An 18,045-nucleotide genomic window follows, 5' to 3' on the forward strand; every position below is an offset into this window, starting at 1 on the left:
TGCTGAGAGCAGCTAATTTGGTACAGACCAGGAATCAAAGCCCGAATTTTCTTCATCTGTATTACTCAATCCTGCATTGTGGTGCATTTCCCCACTGAGCAAAGATTTTTCATTAACCTTTCTGTACATTTCTACAAGAAAATGTTTTAAAAGTGAGGACATACTAGGAGAGACATGGGTAATTTTAACCAAGAATGGGTGGGTGAGCAGTAAAAAGAGTTTGTTTTTGGAGCAGGACAGCATCCCAGCTCCAACGTGCCCGCTTCCAGGTTTAACCCAGGTGCGTGCAGAAATCCAGAAGTCCAGTCCTCACTTCAAGCCGGTGGGCCAATATTTAAAGGGGCAGTGTACCTCATTGCGATAGTTGAGGCACTTAATTTTTTGTGTATTAGAAAAGTGAAACAAACTTAACCGTAGCTGTTTGGGTTTCCCTTCGCTTCTGATTCACGCCAGGTGCAAGCAACAAGAATGGCTGGATCCATGAGTTGAGTGCGTTTATTGCCCTGCTTGTGAGCCTGAAGGTGCAGGAGTGTTTCATCCACGCGCAACAAGTTCATCTGGCGTGATCACACCTTCACAATCACCCGCCCCAAATCTTCTCCAAGGCCCAACTGATGTTGTCCATGTCCTTCCCCCACCCCCTCCGATTTCTTCCACAGCCCATGATCGATCTCTTTCTATTCCCCCCCCCTCCAACCTCCCAATTCGTGGCTCTCCCCCTTCTGACAGGCAGCCAGCCTGTCATTCTGGCTGCCTGGTGCGTGGGAAGCCCAAAGCGCAAATACTTACCTTCAATTGAGTTGCAATTGCAGATTGCGACGCACTCACTTGACTTCCAGGTTCCCCGTGTGACTATCTACACACTGCTAGGTTCCTGGCTTCGAGCTAAAATCATGCTCGTGGAGTCAAATCCTTAAGAAGTTAACAGTAACAGGAGAAAATAATGTACAGTTGAAACTAAATGATCACTGCAAAACTCTGGGTATAAATTTCAACACTGTACTGACTTATTCAGCCTAGTAATCAGCTGTCCTAATTACACTCAGCACTTACATTTTTCACCTTACGTAAACATCAAGTTCTTTTCTATTGCCTTTTTCAGCATTGGTAAAAATCACTCATTATATAGATTTTAGGTAAACATTTTTAAATAGTGTATTTCTCTTTTATCCTGAGGGAGTTCAGGATTTTGGGATGAGTGAATGCTGCAGTCTGAAATTGGATGGTGGTAATGCAATGGTCTAATTCTAATTTTTTTTTTGTCACGTGCTGCTGTTACAGCCTATTTGATCTGTGTGTTCTCTCTCTCATTTCAGATTGTACAGTGGGTGTATGTGAAACAGGATGGCACAGGAGACAAATCAGACACAGGTGCCCATGCTGTGTACCACGGGCTGTGGTTTCTATGGCAACCCACGAACCAATGGAATGTGCTCAGTTTGCTACAAAGAGTATCTTCAGAGACAGCAGAACAGTGGCAGGATAAGCCCACCAGGTAAGTCGGGAAGCTTCAGCATGGAACATCATGAGAAACTTCTCCAAATGGGGGAGGGGGAACAATATGCCTATCTGGTAGTTTTCCTGTTATGTATTTCTGGTAAGGCAAAAAGAAAAATATATTACACTTTTTTATGACTCACCCTAACAATGCTGACTGCTGCTGGAGGGACATTGCACAAATGAACTGGTGACTCTGTTCTGTTTGATGCTTCTGATTTAACAGCCTGCCTGAAATCAATTTTGAGTGAATACATTTAGGCTAGTTACAATGTGTAAATAATACCTACTGGATGGCTTGCTTCAGAGCATTAAAGTTGCCTCTACTCAAATTTGACCAAAAATTGTTAATTTTGTATACTTGTGTATAATATGGGAAATTTACACCATGTTTTGGGATCAAGTAAAGAGTTGGCCTCCTACATAAGAGTGAAACCTAAAGATTGCAGGTGGAGGCATGTGCTATCCCAGGTAGCCTTTTTTTGTCCTTTTCCATTGTGCTTAATTTTTTAAAAATTGCAAGAACAAAATTAGAAATTCAGCATTGTATTTGTGATGCTGTGGCTGGAACTTGCTCTATTTGGCTCCCACTTGTGATGTTCCAGATGAAAGTTGCCAGCTGGACTCCGTTCACTTTGCGCTCATTGCCCTCCAGGTATCGGTTGCTTACTATACTTCTGAAGCTCTGGCTGAATACAGAATCCAGCTGCCGCATGAGTAGTAGTCATCGTGCCAAAGCGTTGCTAGTATAGTGCTAACAATATTTAATCTGCCTTCTTACATGTTTCCTTTCATTTAAAAGCAAGTATTAGTGAAAAAAGGGACTAAACACCTCCATCTGCAAGTGAAAGTGTATATATTTTCAGAGCTCTGCAGCATTTTAATTTTTTTTTTGTGGAGGGGAGGGGGAATACTGTTGACAGTTGTGACTACTTAATGTATGTAAAATTTCAAATCTCTTTTGAGCGTAGGGCTTGTCTGAGAAGTGGGGAAGGGATGGTATATTTTACGTAAATGTGTTTATTTGGTTACATACATGTTGACTCCTGAAAAAAGCTCTTAGATAAGAAATGATGAATACCGTTTTGAAAAGCTTTCCTACTCGGGCAAAACAAAAAGGCAGGGTAACAAAGTTAACGTTGCAATATACGCAACCTATTTACTGGAGCTAAGTAGTTGCGAGGTTCATGCTCGTGATAAAGGTATACGTGAGATTGAAGTTGTTTATTTACTGTAATAAGTTTATTCCAATTTCCGCATGTGAGCCGGAAAGTAATTTGGCCCAGTGAGATGGGATTTCACTGGTTCTCTTGGCACTCAAGGATTAAAAATATTGAAGACTGCTAGGCTTAAATTTCCCCAATAATCCAGGGAGCCGGATACACATAGAAATCCGCCCCTACACTCAATTTAAGCCCTGCCCTTCCCCCCCCCCCCCCCCCCCCCCCCAGCTTGAAAACTTGGAAGGTTTAGCTCTTAAAATTTCCTGGAACTGGGGGACTGAAAGGTTGGCTCCTGATTGGCCAAACAACTGAAGAGCAGCCTTTCCCAGTCCTCTAGGCCTGAGAAGGCTAAAGAGCTGAAGGTGAAGTCAGTTTGCATGCACAGAAGAAATGAACTGGCAGGAGCTTTGCAAGCTGCATAATAACACACTTGCCAGATTTGACCCATGGACTGCATCCTGGATATCACTCTAATCCATTAACTGAATAACAAGTAGTCTTATTGTAAAAATCCAAGATTAAACTGTTAATCTGGAATCTTTGTACGTGCACTACAACTTCTGTACATTTTTTTAGGCTGTATCTTTTTCCTCACAGTTAACTTGATTTTGGTTGTGTTTTCTCTTTCCTGGCAATAGTGGGTTTCAGCATTACATTTTTTATAGATACAGGCTGTGAGATGCTCATGTGTGAACATAATTGATGTACTCTACTTCCCAAGCCAATTTTTTTTCCCTTTTTGTAATGCATTTTATCTTGCCAATTTTCTCTCCTTTCCTGAAAGTGACTGGGTGAACCTTGACTGTGTGTACTAACAGGCTATCTGACTACCTGGGAGGAAAGGAAGGAAAGATTGAGTAGTATCTCAACCACACCTAATCCTGTCCTCATCCTAGTACTTACACTTGCACGCATTTTCAGCAGGGATTGCTGGCTATCGATCAGGAACCCTGGCCAGTTTTTCCCATGTTTGATCTAGGGATGCCAAATCTTGAACCTTCCTAGTCTGTATGGCTAACTACTTGCTGGATAAATTCACTCAATTGAAAGAGACTTTGCGATACCTTTTATTCAAGTTGATGTCCAGTACGGTTTGCATTGATTTGTATACAACTGAAATGTCTTTCAAAGATTTAGCTATTAACAATTATCAGATGCATGAAAATATGCAGCAAATTTCACTTTTTTTTTTGTCAAATCAACATTGTTGGGAGGGAAGGGGTGAGTATGTTTTAAAATAATTTGCAGGGTATGTTTGCCAGGTTGCAGTATAGAAGTTCAGTGATTGTTGTATTCCTTTAAAAACCTACCGGACATAGTGGGGAACCAAGGGTCTAATGAGAGGAACTTGAAGTAATTAATATTAGTAAAGGAAAAAGTACTAGAGAAACTAATGGGACTAAAAGCCGACAAATCCCCCTGGACCTGATGACCTACATCCTAGGGTTTTAAGTGGCTGCAGAGATAGTAGATGTATTGATTTTGATCTTCCAGAATTTCCTAGATTCTAGAATCGTCCCCTGTGGATTGGAAGGCAACAAACGTAACCTCGCTATTCAAGAAAGGAGGGAGAGAGAAAACAGGGAACTATAGGTCAGTTAGCCTGGCATCAGTAGTGGGGGAAAATGCTAGAATCTATTATTAGGGACATGGTAACAGGACACTTAAAAAATCATAATATGACTAATGAGAGTCAACATCTTTTTTTGTGGAAGAGAAATGGTGTTTGACAAATGTTAGTTTTTTGAGGGTGTAACTAGCAGGTAAGGGGGAACCAGTGGTTGTAGTATATTTTGGATTTTCAAAAGGCATTCGATAAGGTGCCGCACAAGAGGTTGTTACCCAAGATTAGGGCTCATGGGATTGGGGGTAATATATTAGCATGGATTGAGGATTGGTTGATCGAAAACAGTAGGAATAAACAGGTCATTTTCGGCAGGTTGTAACTAGTGGTGTGCCACAGGGAACGGTGCTTGGGTGTCATCTATTTACAATCTATATTAATGATTTAGATGAAGGGACCAAGTGTCATGTATCCAAGCTTGCTGACGATACAAAGTTAGCTGGGAAAGTAAGCTGTGAGGAGGACACAGTCTGCAAAGGGATATGGATAGGTTAAGTGAATGGGCAGGAAAGTGGCAGATGGAGTATAACATGGGAAAATGTGAAATTATCCACTTTGTTAGGAAGAATGGGAAAGCAGAATTATTTTAAAAAGGTCAGAGACTAGTAAATGTTGGTATTCAGAGGGATTTGGGTGTCCTTGTATACAGAGCACAGAAAGTTAACACGTAGGTACAGCAAGCAATTAGGAAGGCAAATGGTATGTTGGCCTTTATTGCAAGGGCATTGGAGTACAAGAGTAAGGAAGTCTTGCTGCAATTGTACAGGGCTTTGGTGAGACCACACCTGGAGTACTATGTACAGTTTTGGTCTCCTAACCTGAGGAAGGACATACGTGCTTTAGAGAGGGTGCAAAAAAGGTTCACTAGATTGATTCCTGGGATGAGTGGGTTGTCCTATGAGGAGAGATTGAGTAGAATGGGCCTATACTCTCTGGAGTTTAGAAGAATGAGAGGGGATCTCATTGAAACGTATAAAATTCTGAGGGCTTGACAGATTAGATGCTGAGGCTCTTTCCCCTGGCTGCAGAGTCTAGAATGAGGGGTTGTAATCTCAAACGAAGTGGTCAGCTATTTAGGACTGAGATGAGGAAAAATTTCTTCAGAGGGTTGTGAATCTTTGAAATTCTCTACCCCAGAGGACAGTGGATGTCAGTCGTTGTGTATTGAAAACTGAGATTGATAGCTTTTTGAACACTAAGGGAATCAAGGGATAGAGCGGGAAAATGGAGTTGAGGTAGATGATCGGCCATGATCTTATTGAATGGCGGAGCAGGCTCGAGGGGCCATATGGCCTACTCCTGCTCCTATTTCTTATGTTCAGTATGTAGCATAGCTCATGCTCCTAAAACAAGGGAGGATAAGATGTATATGTAATGATTCTTGCCCCACTTTGGCATGTTTGTTCTAAATTCTGATATACATGCTATTAAGAGCTACAATAAAGGGATAAACTGAAATAAGAGTTAACAAAGAAGGAAAATCTGTAAACTAGAATCTAGCACTTAAGTCACGTAATGACGATCCTTAAAAATAACAAACAAATGCAGTGTTGGATTTATTTGAGTAGTTGATGTATATTCTGTATTGTGATTATTGAGTTGAATGAATTTGCATTAATACTTTCTTTGCCCAACAGCAGCTAGTGGGGTCAGTAGTAACAGCAGTTCAAGCACAGAGTCCATCCCTATTCAGTGCACGGAAGGAAACCCTGAAATGTCTGCAGATGCTTCTGTGAATGCCACATCTGCGAAAACTAGGTATGCATGCTATTTGTGAGATTAATAGAGTTGACCTAGTGGGATTAGGAGGGAAATAAATGTGATAATTCTAAAAGTCCCTTTTTTAACCACTCCAGTTTGTGTTTACATGTGTTTTTTCTCCCTCCCTCTCTCTGCTCTCTTTTCCCCAACTCCTGAAAGTACTGAGTGGTGCTGGGGTATGATTTCAGTACCTTGGCCAGTAAGCCTAAATTTCCCATTCCCAATCATGGGACACAGGCATTCACTGTAGCACTTTACAACCAACTATCTCCATACAGACTGGGAACCAAACCTGGACCCTTCTGGTCTCTGTGGCTCAATTACATGCTGGTTAAAATTCAGACCGAATGATGTAGGGGCAGATTATTGTTAGAGCAGAGCATTTGAAGCTTTTCTTCACATCTGGCTTGTGCTGCACCTGACCCGGGAGAGTCTAATAGTGTTCATGTTGTGGTTCCTCTATACTCCTAAGCATAATTATAAGAAATTGTTTTTAAAAACTTTGTATACTAAAGTCTAGAGAATAACAAGTGTCCGGCAGTAATTTGGTCTCAAGTTTGCTGATATTCATAAAGCAGCCACTCCAGTGGATAATACTGGATACAGAAAAAACCTTTCATTGTTACTCTTGATCTGAAGAAGATATGCTGCCATGAAGTTAACCTGCACTTGAAGACATTTAGAATTCTGTTTGTGATAACCCCTGTCTAGCACTCCTGTAACGCAGCAGATGACTGCAATGAGCATCTCTCAAGATGAATCAAGCACAGAGACTGAGGGAGCTCTAAAAGCTGAAGTCGTCATCACAGCATCAGGTTGGTCTCCATCCTCTGAAGTCGAATCGTTCAGTTTTTTTAGTACAAAGATGCTCATTGAGACTAAGTAGGAAAAAAAAATTAAACTTCAAGTGTCAAGAGGTGGAAGTAAGTGTGGGTGTATTTTTGTTTGTCCCTGCAAAAAAAAAAATCATGAGTTCTTTTTCATAACTACTAAGTAGAAAAATATTGATAGTTTCAATCTGGTTATGGTGTTCAAACAGGCAGAATTGAATACCACTCTAGTGCTGCTGTGTGCTGAAGTCTGTACATAGAAACAGGAGTAGGCCATTCAGCCCCTCGAGCCTGTTCTGCAATTCAGTTGGATCATGGCTAATCTGTAGCTTAACTCCATCTACCCACCTTGGTTCTGTAACCCTTAATACCCTTGCCTAACAAATCTATCAATCTCAGTTTTGACATTTTTAGTTGACCTAGGCTCCACAAGTTTTTGTGGGAGAGTTCCAGATTTCCGTTACCTTTTTGTGTGAAGTGCTTTCTGACATCACCCCTGAATGACCTAGCTCTAGTTATGCCCCCTTGTTCCGGACTCCCCCACCAGAGGAAATGGTTTCTTTCTACCCATCAACTTCTTTTGATCATCATAAACACCTCAATTAGCTCACCCTTTAGTCTTCTATATTCAAGGGGATACAAGCCTAGTCTCCGCAACCTGTCCGAGTAATTTAACCCTTTCAGCCCCAGGTGTCATTCTGGTTGGCAGCAAGCAGCACTTTATTTTTAGTCTTTCAGCAGCTAACGCTGCTTTTATATTTTAGTTCTGATTCTGAGAGCCAAGTGATTATGCTGTTTGACCTTCATCTACAAGTGTACTGCCAGTTTATGGAGCTGATCTGTACATGCTGGGCTTCCCAAATCCAAGCAACCATTGCTTTCAATATGGTGTATATTTTTGGAAAATGACTTTGTTTTAACCAGTTATAAAATTAAAATTTTAGTTGTCCGAATCTGTATTCTAACTTCTCTCCTCTCCTCTGACCTCCATGCAATTATGATACAAACATTTGTCATCAGCACAAACTTAAATCTCTTGGATGTTACATTTCCAGCTGCTGTGAATTTGGAAACTGCAGAAAGTTCCACAGAAGGAGAGGAGAAGGTTCCAGAAAAGTCAAAACCCAAAAAGAATAGATGCTTCACCTGCAGGAAGAAGGTTGGATTGACTGGTACGGATAATGTAATGATATGGATGTGCCTTGAACTTGAATTGGAGTTACAAATGATAAACTACATTAGACTATATGTGTGAAACTTTCTCTTGTACTGAATACGGCAGACACTTTGAATTGGAGATTTGGTACTTTTTCGCCAAGATTTTGAACAATAAGATATATATTTGCATTAATTCCTATAAAAAGTAAGGCAGGACAGAGTTTAATTATCATGTAGCTGATATGACCTGATTCATGCATTGCGGTGAAGCTGTTCATGTACCGGTGCCCAGAGAGCAAAAGGTGCAAGTCCATTCTGGTTCCAGCGTTTGAAATCTCCGTAAGCAAACTCTCCCTTTACAAAATGTTGCATCTGATGGAAAGACATTTTCTGTCACTTCTCTACATATTCCTCCTTTGACAGTAGTTGGAGATGACACACGCACACGCACACGCACACAGTGTGTTTGTGGTTCCGGTGCAACTGGTAAGTGCATCCAAAAACCTTCCAGGATGACCCCTTGCCTTAGCAAACTTTTCTCTTGAAATAAATACTCCCTTCAACAAAATAATCATTCCTGAAATAAGTTCATTTTCAACCCAAGATTCAGTTTAATCATAACCCCAGCCCTCACTCCAACATCATGATGTAGCTTTATATATTAGACACCTTGATTTCACAATAGCAAAGTCTCAAACTGGGATTAGTTTCTCCACTATGTACTCTGAAATGGTGCTTAAAGCTGAATTTAGCATTGAGGGTGACAGCAAGCCCGTTAGAAGTTTACTGAGGTTTGCACACTGACTGTCACTCCCATCAATGAGACAAATGTTGACCTAGACATGAGGAGGTACGTTATAACATGGGCAGGAGAAGTGGCAAAGTAAGATGTTTTGAGTTAATATCAAAGATAAGCTTAGCTGCACTAGTAACTGGCTAGTCTGGGAGCGTGTGGTGGGAAGGTTGCAGAACCAGGGTGTAGTCTGTTAGAGATCCAACAGCAAAGTCAACTTTGGAAACCTTATGTAAAAATGAAGAAATAGTACTATAATCACCCAGTCAGGTAAGAATTGGAATGACAACCTGGCCCACTTCAATCCCTGCTTTTTGGTCCTTGCTGACCAGGCAGACAATTCTGCCTGATCCTAGACCTTTAACAATGCTATTGTTTGGCTAGAGTTGCTGCAAGAGAGTGACAGGGGAGGAATTAGTGTCTTCAGGGTTGTTCATGATCGCTACCTTCCCTCTCCATGGGCAGGAACTTGCACTCTGCTTCTTTATTAATGGCTTTGTTGAGTGTAGAGATTCCCAAATAAGTTCAGTCCTAAAGTAAGAAAAATTACATATCTCTATTTCCATTCTGCATTACAGTGCCTAGCAAAAATTGCATTGAAAACTATTAAAGGTGCTGTAATGTAGAATGAGAGGTACTTTAAGGTATCGTTACAAGCCTGCAGCCAGAAGGGTTTTCACCATGTCTGACTTGTAATGGGCAACTAATGACGTGATGGGTATTGATCTGCAAGTATAATGTAAATGTTGTTGAAATTCATAAAATTCTGATTCTTTCAAAGGACCTTAGAGGCTAGAGATAAATTCTGGGTTCAAACTGAGCAGCTCAAGTGAATTTAAAACTGCCTGGGAATAACATTTGGGATTGGTGACTGTTCAGGTTTACTTTTAAAGTGAAGCCAAATGCTGTTTTGGAATATGAGCTTTTCCAAAAAATGATGTCCAGCTGCACACTGTTCTGAAGCAGTTTCAAAGAGCAATGTGATATCTTTATATTTCATGGGTAAAAGTAAACATTTAACATGCATTAATGGGAGCTCATCTTTACCATAAATGTGTACTTAAAAAAAAATATGGTAGTGTTAGTTTTTAAAAAAGAAATAACTGGCTTCTCCTGTACTGTCACTTATTGTTTAGGAAAGCTTAAGATAGTACAAGTTGGATTAACATTCAAACTTATCCTATGCTGCTTCTAAATTAGAAAATCTTGGTAAATTTTGTTTGTGCCAATGATCTGTGTTTAGATGAGAAGTTATAATCTTGGGAGATTTTTCTTTTTTACTTCCCAAACCAAGAGGGAGAATAAGTCACCTCCAGCTGCTGCTACCAATTTGCTTTTTCGGTCATGTGCTGTTAGTTTTCAACTTCAGTTCTACTATCAGTCCTTTTTGTATCCCAGCACTTGTGTGTGCCAAATCATACTTTCTACAGTGTTGAACTGAAGAAAAAACTGCTTTTCTTTTTAAGGTTTTCCCTATTTTTCTGTCCTAACAGGATTTGATTGCCGTTGTGGAAACCTTTTCTGTGGACTTCACCGCTACTCGGACAAACACAACTGTCCTTATGATTACAAGACTGAAGCAGCAGAGAAGATCAGGAAAGAGAATCCCATTGTGGTGGCTGAAAAAATTCAGAAGTTATGAACAGCTATATTGTAGCAAGACTTTCATGTGGGAAAATCCAACATGGTATCTTGAAGAGCCCGGCTTAAGACAAAACCTGTTTTTGTGCAAACGGATAGGCATGAGATTGGCAGATGGTTTAGTCAATGGCTTGCTGCTGATGGAAATTTGCCCTGTGGTACAAAGAAGAAACTATATTATCAAGTATGGAAACTTAACCAGCAAAGGAACAAGGTGAACTGTACCACATAAGCAGTCCTTTTTCAGCAGTGGCCTTTTGACTGTGCCTTCTGTCTTAATAATCTACTGAGATCAAGTCTGCAGGGAACCAGGCCAGTGTACCCATTTATGTGCCTGTAGGTACTTATGCCCCTTTACAGAAACCTGAGTAATGACCTCATTGGCATACTCCTTTTTTAATGAGCTGTGAACTTGTTCTGTGTGTGTTTGATCTAGGTGATATGTACCTTTTTTCCCCTCAGGTAATTACCGATGTATTGCAGGCATCTGGAGTTGTGCAATACTCTTGAGACTGAAAGATGGACTTAGAAGCTACCATGGTACACAAGAGAAGAGAAGATGTTGAAATCGATCTAATAAACTGATTTCATTTAACTCTGAATGTTAATTTTCAAAGCTAAAAATAGCAACTATCATACACTATCCTGTGTATCATGGCTGCTTTCTGAGCTTAAACAAGGGTGCATTCACACAGGTAAGTATAGATATGCTATTCATAACACAATTTCTAAAAAGGTATTTTTTTATGGGTCTTTAGGGCAAGCAGGAGGTTAGCCAAAGGGGTCTTTACCCAGACATGTTAGAGGGACAGTATCTCTTTTTGGTCAGTTTGCTGTGTCCTGGATTTACTGTGATGGATTATATCAACACAACACAACCTACCTTTTTAACATGAACCATATTTGTGGAAATCTCCACAGCATGGCTTTTTTAAAAAAAAAAAAATCCAGGCCTGACAGATGACTTTTTTTTTGCAGTATTATTGAAATGGCCTTTATTGAATTTTGAATGAAAAACATTGGGTCTAAGGGAGCCAGATTTATTTTAAATTGAGCCAACATAGAGCAAGAAAAAGTGATTGTCTCTAATTGGATGTGACACTGGTTTGGGTGTGGTCCGGTTCGCTGCACACTTCAAGCTGAGCTACATGCAAATAAATTGCAGTGTTGCAGTCTTTTACCAGTTTTTTTTCTCCTTTTTAATAGCTATTTCAGCTTTGATAGTTACTCACTTTGTAACAATGTACAGTTTAAACTTGTAAATTGGAAAGGGATGTGGGTGGAAGACATATATTGATTGAATGCTTTGGGTGCTAGTTGTGTGCTTTTCTTTCCCTCCATTATTTTCCTCCTTTCTCCTTTTATGAAAGTATGATATAAAATGATAATATATTGTAGTTTGCTTGGATTGTGTGTTTAGTTATTAGTTTAGCTCTGGATTTCTGAAGTTTTGACCAGATGTTGTGCACATGCTCCAACTGTAGCCTTTCACTGTGTATTGTACCTAAACCAAGAGACTGATCTGTCAGCATTGTATCTGCTGTTGCTCTTACTTCAATTAACAAATTGAAATGCTGACCCAACCACCAACATGATTCATCAAAATCTGATTTTAAAGGACCCCATTTAGAGTGGTTGGTCAGATTCATAGTACATGCTTAAAGGGAAAGTACATCCTAATGAGGTGGCCATAATCAGTATAATCCAGTGCATCATGATGGATAGCACATCATAAATAGGGAAATCCATCTGTAATCCACATTGGGTGGGCAGAACCTCAGAGCAACAAAAGATGGTGGACACATTGGTAAGTGTACAGATATCTTTTTTTCCAAGTTAAGATTGAGGCGATTGAGTAGAGTATACTTCTGTTTTAAGCTTCACAAAATCCATTTTATAGCAAATTGTAAAAGTAATTTTCCCTTTAGTTTTTATGGTTTGGTCAAAATCCCTCCTTCACAAATCTTAAGACTAACATGAATTTCATGGAATCAAATGCATAAAATGACTCCATTTTGTTGGCCTTTCTGTGCTGGATTTTCATTGCATACAGGAGGAATGCAAATCTAAATCTGTTATATTCTAATAGACACCAGCAATATAAGTAGGTGAAACACTTGATTTTTGAAAACAAAGTATAGCTCCTATGCAATTGAAATATGTACTCCAACCAAAATGACTTAACTATTTTAAACTGCCAAAATGCAACCAATAAAAAGCAGCTTTTTACAAAGTTGGTTAATGTTAAATGTATTTACAGTATTGTAGGTGTGCATTAAATCAAATCAGTATTGCTCCTGCCCTCTACCAAACGGCAACTTTTCAGTCTCATGGAATTGTTGTAAAATTTCATCCGTTGCGTCTACATCTGGGTTTTTGTGAGGGGACCACCTTGGGTGCTTTTTGTTTTCGTTAAACCAGTCACACTTTATTTCAATCCACCTCTTTCACCCCCACTTGTCCCCAAGTTACTCCTATGGAGCTTGGTGTCCTGTATTTAAGGGCACATATTTTGGTGGATTTAAAAAAGAAAGCAATCCCATTGAGGCTCAGTACACCACAGTTGACATCTACCTACTTGTACACCTTGTAATAGAGTTGCAGTTTTACTTGTGTTGGAAATTAAGTTACAAGTATGTTGGACCTCAAGTTGTGGAGAATTTACATATACAGCAATGTTTGTTTAAAAAAAAATTATGAAGATGGAATATTTCAAAATGTTAATTTTTGGGATGGTGTCCAAATATCAAACCAGACCAACTTTACAGAGAATTAAATTAAGCAAACCAACCACCATGTTTTACTATTATCCAAACCTAGCTCTTTAAAATCAGTGAATTTGTTTTAATTAAGAGACTGGTTGTCTGCTATCTTGAAGCAGTCTTTAATCCAACTCTTTTTAAACTTGTATAAAGAGGTTTTCTTTGTACTGTCCAATTTCATAAATTCTTAACCCCCACCCCCAAAACTTTAATTTGGGTGTTTCATTGCTGTAATTGTGAACAGAAGTAATAGAAATCCACCACTTGTTAATCACATTTTTGGTCTTTTACCTTTAAGTTTTCAGAATTCCCTTTCTCACTTACAATATTCTTAATTGGACTTGCCGTTCTCAAGGGATTCAGTTATTTATGCCCTTTCTGAACTTCTGAAGATATTGCCCACCTATAAAATGACTTCTGTGGCCTATGCAAACAAAATTAATTTCAAAACAAATTATGGCTAATCATTTGAAGTACCAGTGCAATTAATTCGCAATGCTTAATAGGTTAATTGGAACACCATGGAGGAAAAAGAGACTTTCATTTTACAGTCTACTCCTGTTAATTCAAAGTCCATTTTTGCTCAAAAAATTGAATTTTCCAGTAATACAAATTAAGCATTTTAATAAAACAGCACAAAAGGTGGTCTTTCACAATTTCAGTTTGAATTAAAAGATAATTCAAAAGTTTAATTCAAATTAAGAGTCCTAGACTACATAGCACCTCATTGTGGCTCTCGAACATCCCAAAGTGCTTTATATACAATGAAATTCTTTGGGGTGATTGTCATGCATGGCAGCCAGTTTCCACATGGCAAGATGCCCACAAACAGCAGTTGGATGTATAACTTTTTATTTGTCATTTGAGTGGAATGTTGGCGAGGACATGGGAAGAAATTCCTGGTTGTCTTCGAAAAGTGCTGAGATTTTTACATCCACCTGAACTAGGGATCAGTGTCCAGTGTCTCAGACAGCAGCTCCAACAGTGCAGCATTGCCTCAGTGCACTGGAGTGTCGGCCTAGATTATGTGCTGAAGTCCTGGAGGGCCTTGGTGTGAACATGAATATAAGAATTGCTCTGGCATCATAAGTGTTGGCCAGCACCAGAAATTTCCCAGTTTGAATAGGCTTATCTTCCTGACTTTGTTCTTGCACATTGCCAGGTTATATTTCAGTTATAACAGTAATGTATAGAAGTTCAGCAAGCTAGGCAGTATCATGAATTTTCTAAAATTTTATGATGAATGCAGGCTTTTTTTAAAAAGGTGTACACTGACAATATTGGCACACACCCTTTTCCATTTGTCCAGTTCAAAAGCCACCTAAAAGTACTAAGTAATCTTTGCTGGGTGTTTTGATAGTTTAATATGCTGTGGCTTTCACTTCACTTGCAAAATGTAGAGAGTTAGAAGTTTTCACATATTGCCTTGATCATTTCTTTTTACACAGTATATTTTACATAGTTCTGCTCTATTTTGATGAGACAATGCCTGTTTGCATACAATTACATCAGTACTTACAAAGACTCCTTAGTAATCACATTTACTTGGACAAAATCTTGCCCCTTTGCTATTGATGCTGGTGTTTGTTCTTAACATCTCTACTCTTGGAAAGCATTTTTCCCCTTAAAATTAAGTGAATGTTTGTTTCTATCTCCAATTTCTTCTTTCTCCTTTCCCCTCCCCTTTTCTGGCCATGCACCTCCTGCAGGCAGGACATTTTCTCCTAGACTACCTATGCCATTCTTCAGCTGGCTGTTGAGAAGTGCATGGGAATGGTTTGGTGTTGCAAGGACTTTCAAGTTGGAGACAGTGAAAACTTGCCCTTCTACAGAATAATGGATTCTCTAACCTCACTTGTGTAATGATGTGCACTTACTATAAAGGAGCTCTTTTTATGGCTGAGGAGAAAAGATGGCAGTTACCTGTCTTGCCATACACAAGCAGACTTTTACAATACAATGTCTTGTGTGATGTGAATTATGCAATTGTCTAGCAAAGAAGCTTGCCAGTTTTTGATTAAGACCTTTTTTGAAAGCTTTTTGAAATTGCAGAAGTTGCTGAACTTTTCATGTTTGTGTGTTCAACTTGCTTACTGGTGCTGATTAGACTAAGAATAGTATTTGGGAGATGAGGCTTGTCCCCATGCATATAATTAGGACTTCTGGACAATGTATAATTGTAGTGATTCTTTAGGAGTTTTTTTTTAAAAATGCAAAGTATGCAGCTTTGATTAGTCTTGCATTTAAATGGAAAGTACAATAGACCACTTGTCTTTGCAGCTTGGCACAAATAAAGATGGAGTTTGACCAATGAAAAGATGATCCAGTTGCAAAATTTGAGACTTGGATTAATTTTTATTATTTGCCAGTAAACAATTTGCCATTGATGGCAGATACTGGCATCATAGTGAGTTTCTACCCTAGTTTGCTGAACTGTTTTACACTGCTGATTCCCGCAATATAATAGATATAGAAGTCGAAACTGTGAAGTATTTTGTTACCTGATTCAGTTTTGAAATTCAGAGATTGAAAGGTGCTGTTTTGCCAAGCATGTGCACAAGTACTCACTCAAAATGCAGTACCCTAGATGCTTAGTTTAACTTTCTAAAATGCGTGTTGAACTCGTACTATGGTTGAATTTGTCTGACCTTTTTTAACAAAAAAAATATGGTTATATATTCCAGATATCTCTGAGTAAGGGATATATAAGCACATACTTGTCCATTAGACTTAAGTTGAGAGTGTGAATTTTACAATTTGTAAATTGAAACTTGTGTTCTGCATACCTACCAAAACACTCTTGAAAATTGAGGTTGTAAGAATTCTTGAAACATTTATCTTTAGTTCTTGAAATTTCACTGAAATCCCTGATTTATGTACATGCTACATTGTGTGGTGTGGCTAATTTTGCCTGTAAAATGCTATCCATATTGCTTAGTGCATAATCTCATGCAAGTGTTAAAATTGACACTGTTTTAGTAAATAGTTTTCTTGTATATTTGGAGATTGAGTTTGTGTTTTTTTTAAATCCCCACTTGCATAGATCATTTTTATTTCAGCTGCTTAGTATTTCTCTTCTAATATTGGTGGGTCAAAAGGACTTCATCTGTGAACTGATGAAAGGCCTAGTTTCTGAGTGGAACTTATTTACAGCTGCTCCATAAAAGGAAGGAAAGATCAGGGGATGATTTGATGTGCAAGAAGACACACACTTTCCACTATGATCCTTCAAAGGCTGAAGTTCAAGGTGTCTTACTGAAGCCTTTTGAAATATTGAAGTTGAATTTTTATATAATGTTTTTCAATATACTGTGTTCTATGTTCACTTATTCAAAACTATCAGTAGTGAAGTCAGGACTATACATTCTCTAGCATTTTGATTTCACTATCTTAAGGTCAACTGTAGCTTTTTTTGTTAAAATCTTCCTCGTTTTTCTTTTTTCCCCCTTCACTGTGGCAAATTATGGTGGATTTAGCCACTGAAATTACTGTGGCATGTTTGCCCCTTTTCAAAAGAAAACTGAAGAACTTGTCTAATTCAAAATCCCACTCTACTTTTTTTTCCCAAATGGGCTTGAGACTGGAAAGTAAGCTGTTTTGAGCACTTGACTCTAATTGGCAGAGAGAAAAGGATGCTGTAAATGCATGATGGCAGGTTTCTATCCCTATTTAAATAAAATCCAGGCAGTTTTTGGAAGGGTAGGTGTTTTTTGTGATGGGCTATGTTCTGGAAGGGTGGTGAGTGATGCGCTATAAATAAATGCTTAAAACTGAATGGAGCTTCCTTGACCATCTCCACCATAGTGAAGGGGTCTGTATATTTATCAGTGAAAATGTGGTATTGCTTCTGCTAAAGTTGGCTGATGATACCACCGATTGTGGGGAAATATCACTACATATTGTTTTCTAACTTAAAACTAAGCAACATGGATGGTTTAATGGTCATTAAAAAGAAATGTTCATGAATGACCCTCTAACAAAATACTATTTTCAATGTGCAGTTTCTTGCCCAGCAAAATGCAGGCTTCTGGTTTTAATTGCTGCATGCACTTCATTTACTTTAGTTATATTTTACAGTATATTGACTGCGTAGTTTATTGTACATTAATTGTCACTAAAACTAGATTTTTGGATTTGTACAGAGCACACTTTATTATATTCAAGTAATACATCTGTTTTAGCTTGTGTTTGAAAAATGTTGTAATGTGTAAATAAACTGTTGTACAGATATGAGCACTATGTACAGTTCCTTCCTCTTTTTTTTATTCTTTGTACGACTCAGTGCAACTGGTTAGTCTTCACTTGTGTAGCCCTAATATATTGAAGCATGAAAATAGATTGTAGCATCATACAGATTTAAAGATCCAATCTGCCTGATGTAATTATCAAGTCCTTCCCAAAATAACCTGAATTCTGATCTAGGGGGAGGATGAGAGTGAATTGTCCCAGTTTCCATTTAATTAGATATGTAAAGTTCATTCACTTTACATATCATGTGGGTGTAACTGAAACCAAAGGCTGCCGTTGGATGGGAGCCTGTGATCCTGGTGACGCACATACTGCTGGCTGACTATAAATGGAAACCAGTACAACAAACCTTGCATTACTCACATGATTTTGTGGGAGAGCTATTTAAATATTTTTCATGAGCATCATCACAATTCAAAATTTATTAAAATGCTTCATTTATATATAATTTGGGTTATGCAGCTCCAGAATTTTGTCTGCTTCACAGTTACTGATGAATATTTCCCTA

The 18,045-nt window shown here is 38.7% G+C and overlaps 1 protein-coding gene across 1 annotated transcript in view; it reads left to right on the plus strand.

The window, feature by feature from the left end:
* The window catches only part of LOC137299519 (AN1-type zinc finger protein 5-like), a 28,213-nt gene extending 11,203 nt beyond the window's left edge, over positions 1-17,010 (plus strand). The window contains exons 2-6 of the mRNA XM_067968324.1: positions 1,317-1,495; positions 5,982-6,102; positions 6,817-6,920; positions 7,991-8,107; positions 10,380-17,010. Coding sequence (XP_067824425.1) covers positions 1,345-1,495; positions 5,982-6,102; positions 6,817-6,920; positions 7,991-8,107; positions 10,380-10,528 — 642 coding nt within the window. The 5' untranslated portion in view covers positions 1,317-1,344 and the 3' untranslated portion in view covers positions 10,529-17,010. The remainder of the gene's footprint in view (positions 1-1,316; positions 1,496-5,981; positions 6,103-6,816; positions 6,921-7,990; positions 8,108-10,379) is intronic.
* Positions 17,011-18,045: the final 1,035 nt, after the last annotated feature.

Source organism: Heptranchias perlo, chromosome 29 (genome assembly GCF_035084215.1).
Source record: "Heptranchias perlo isolate sHepPer1 chromosome 29, sHepPer1.hap1, whole genome shotgun sequence".
NCBI lineage: Eukaryota > Metazoa > Chordata > Chondrichthyes > Hexanchiformes > Hexanchidae > Heptranchias > Heptranchias perlo.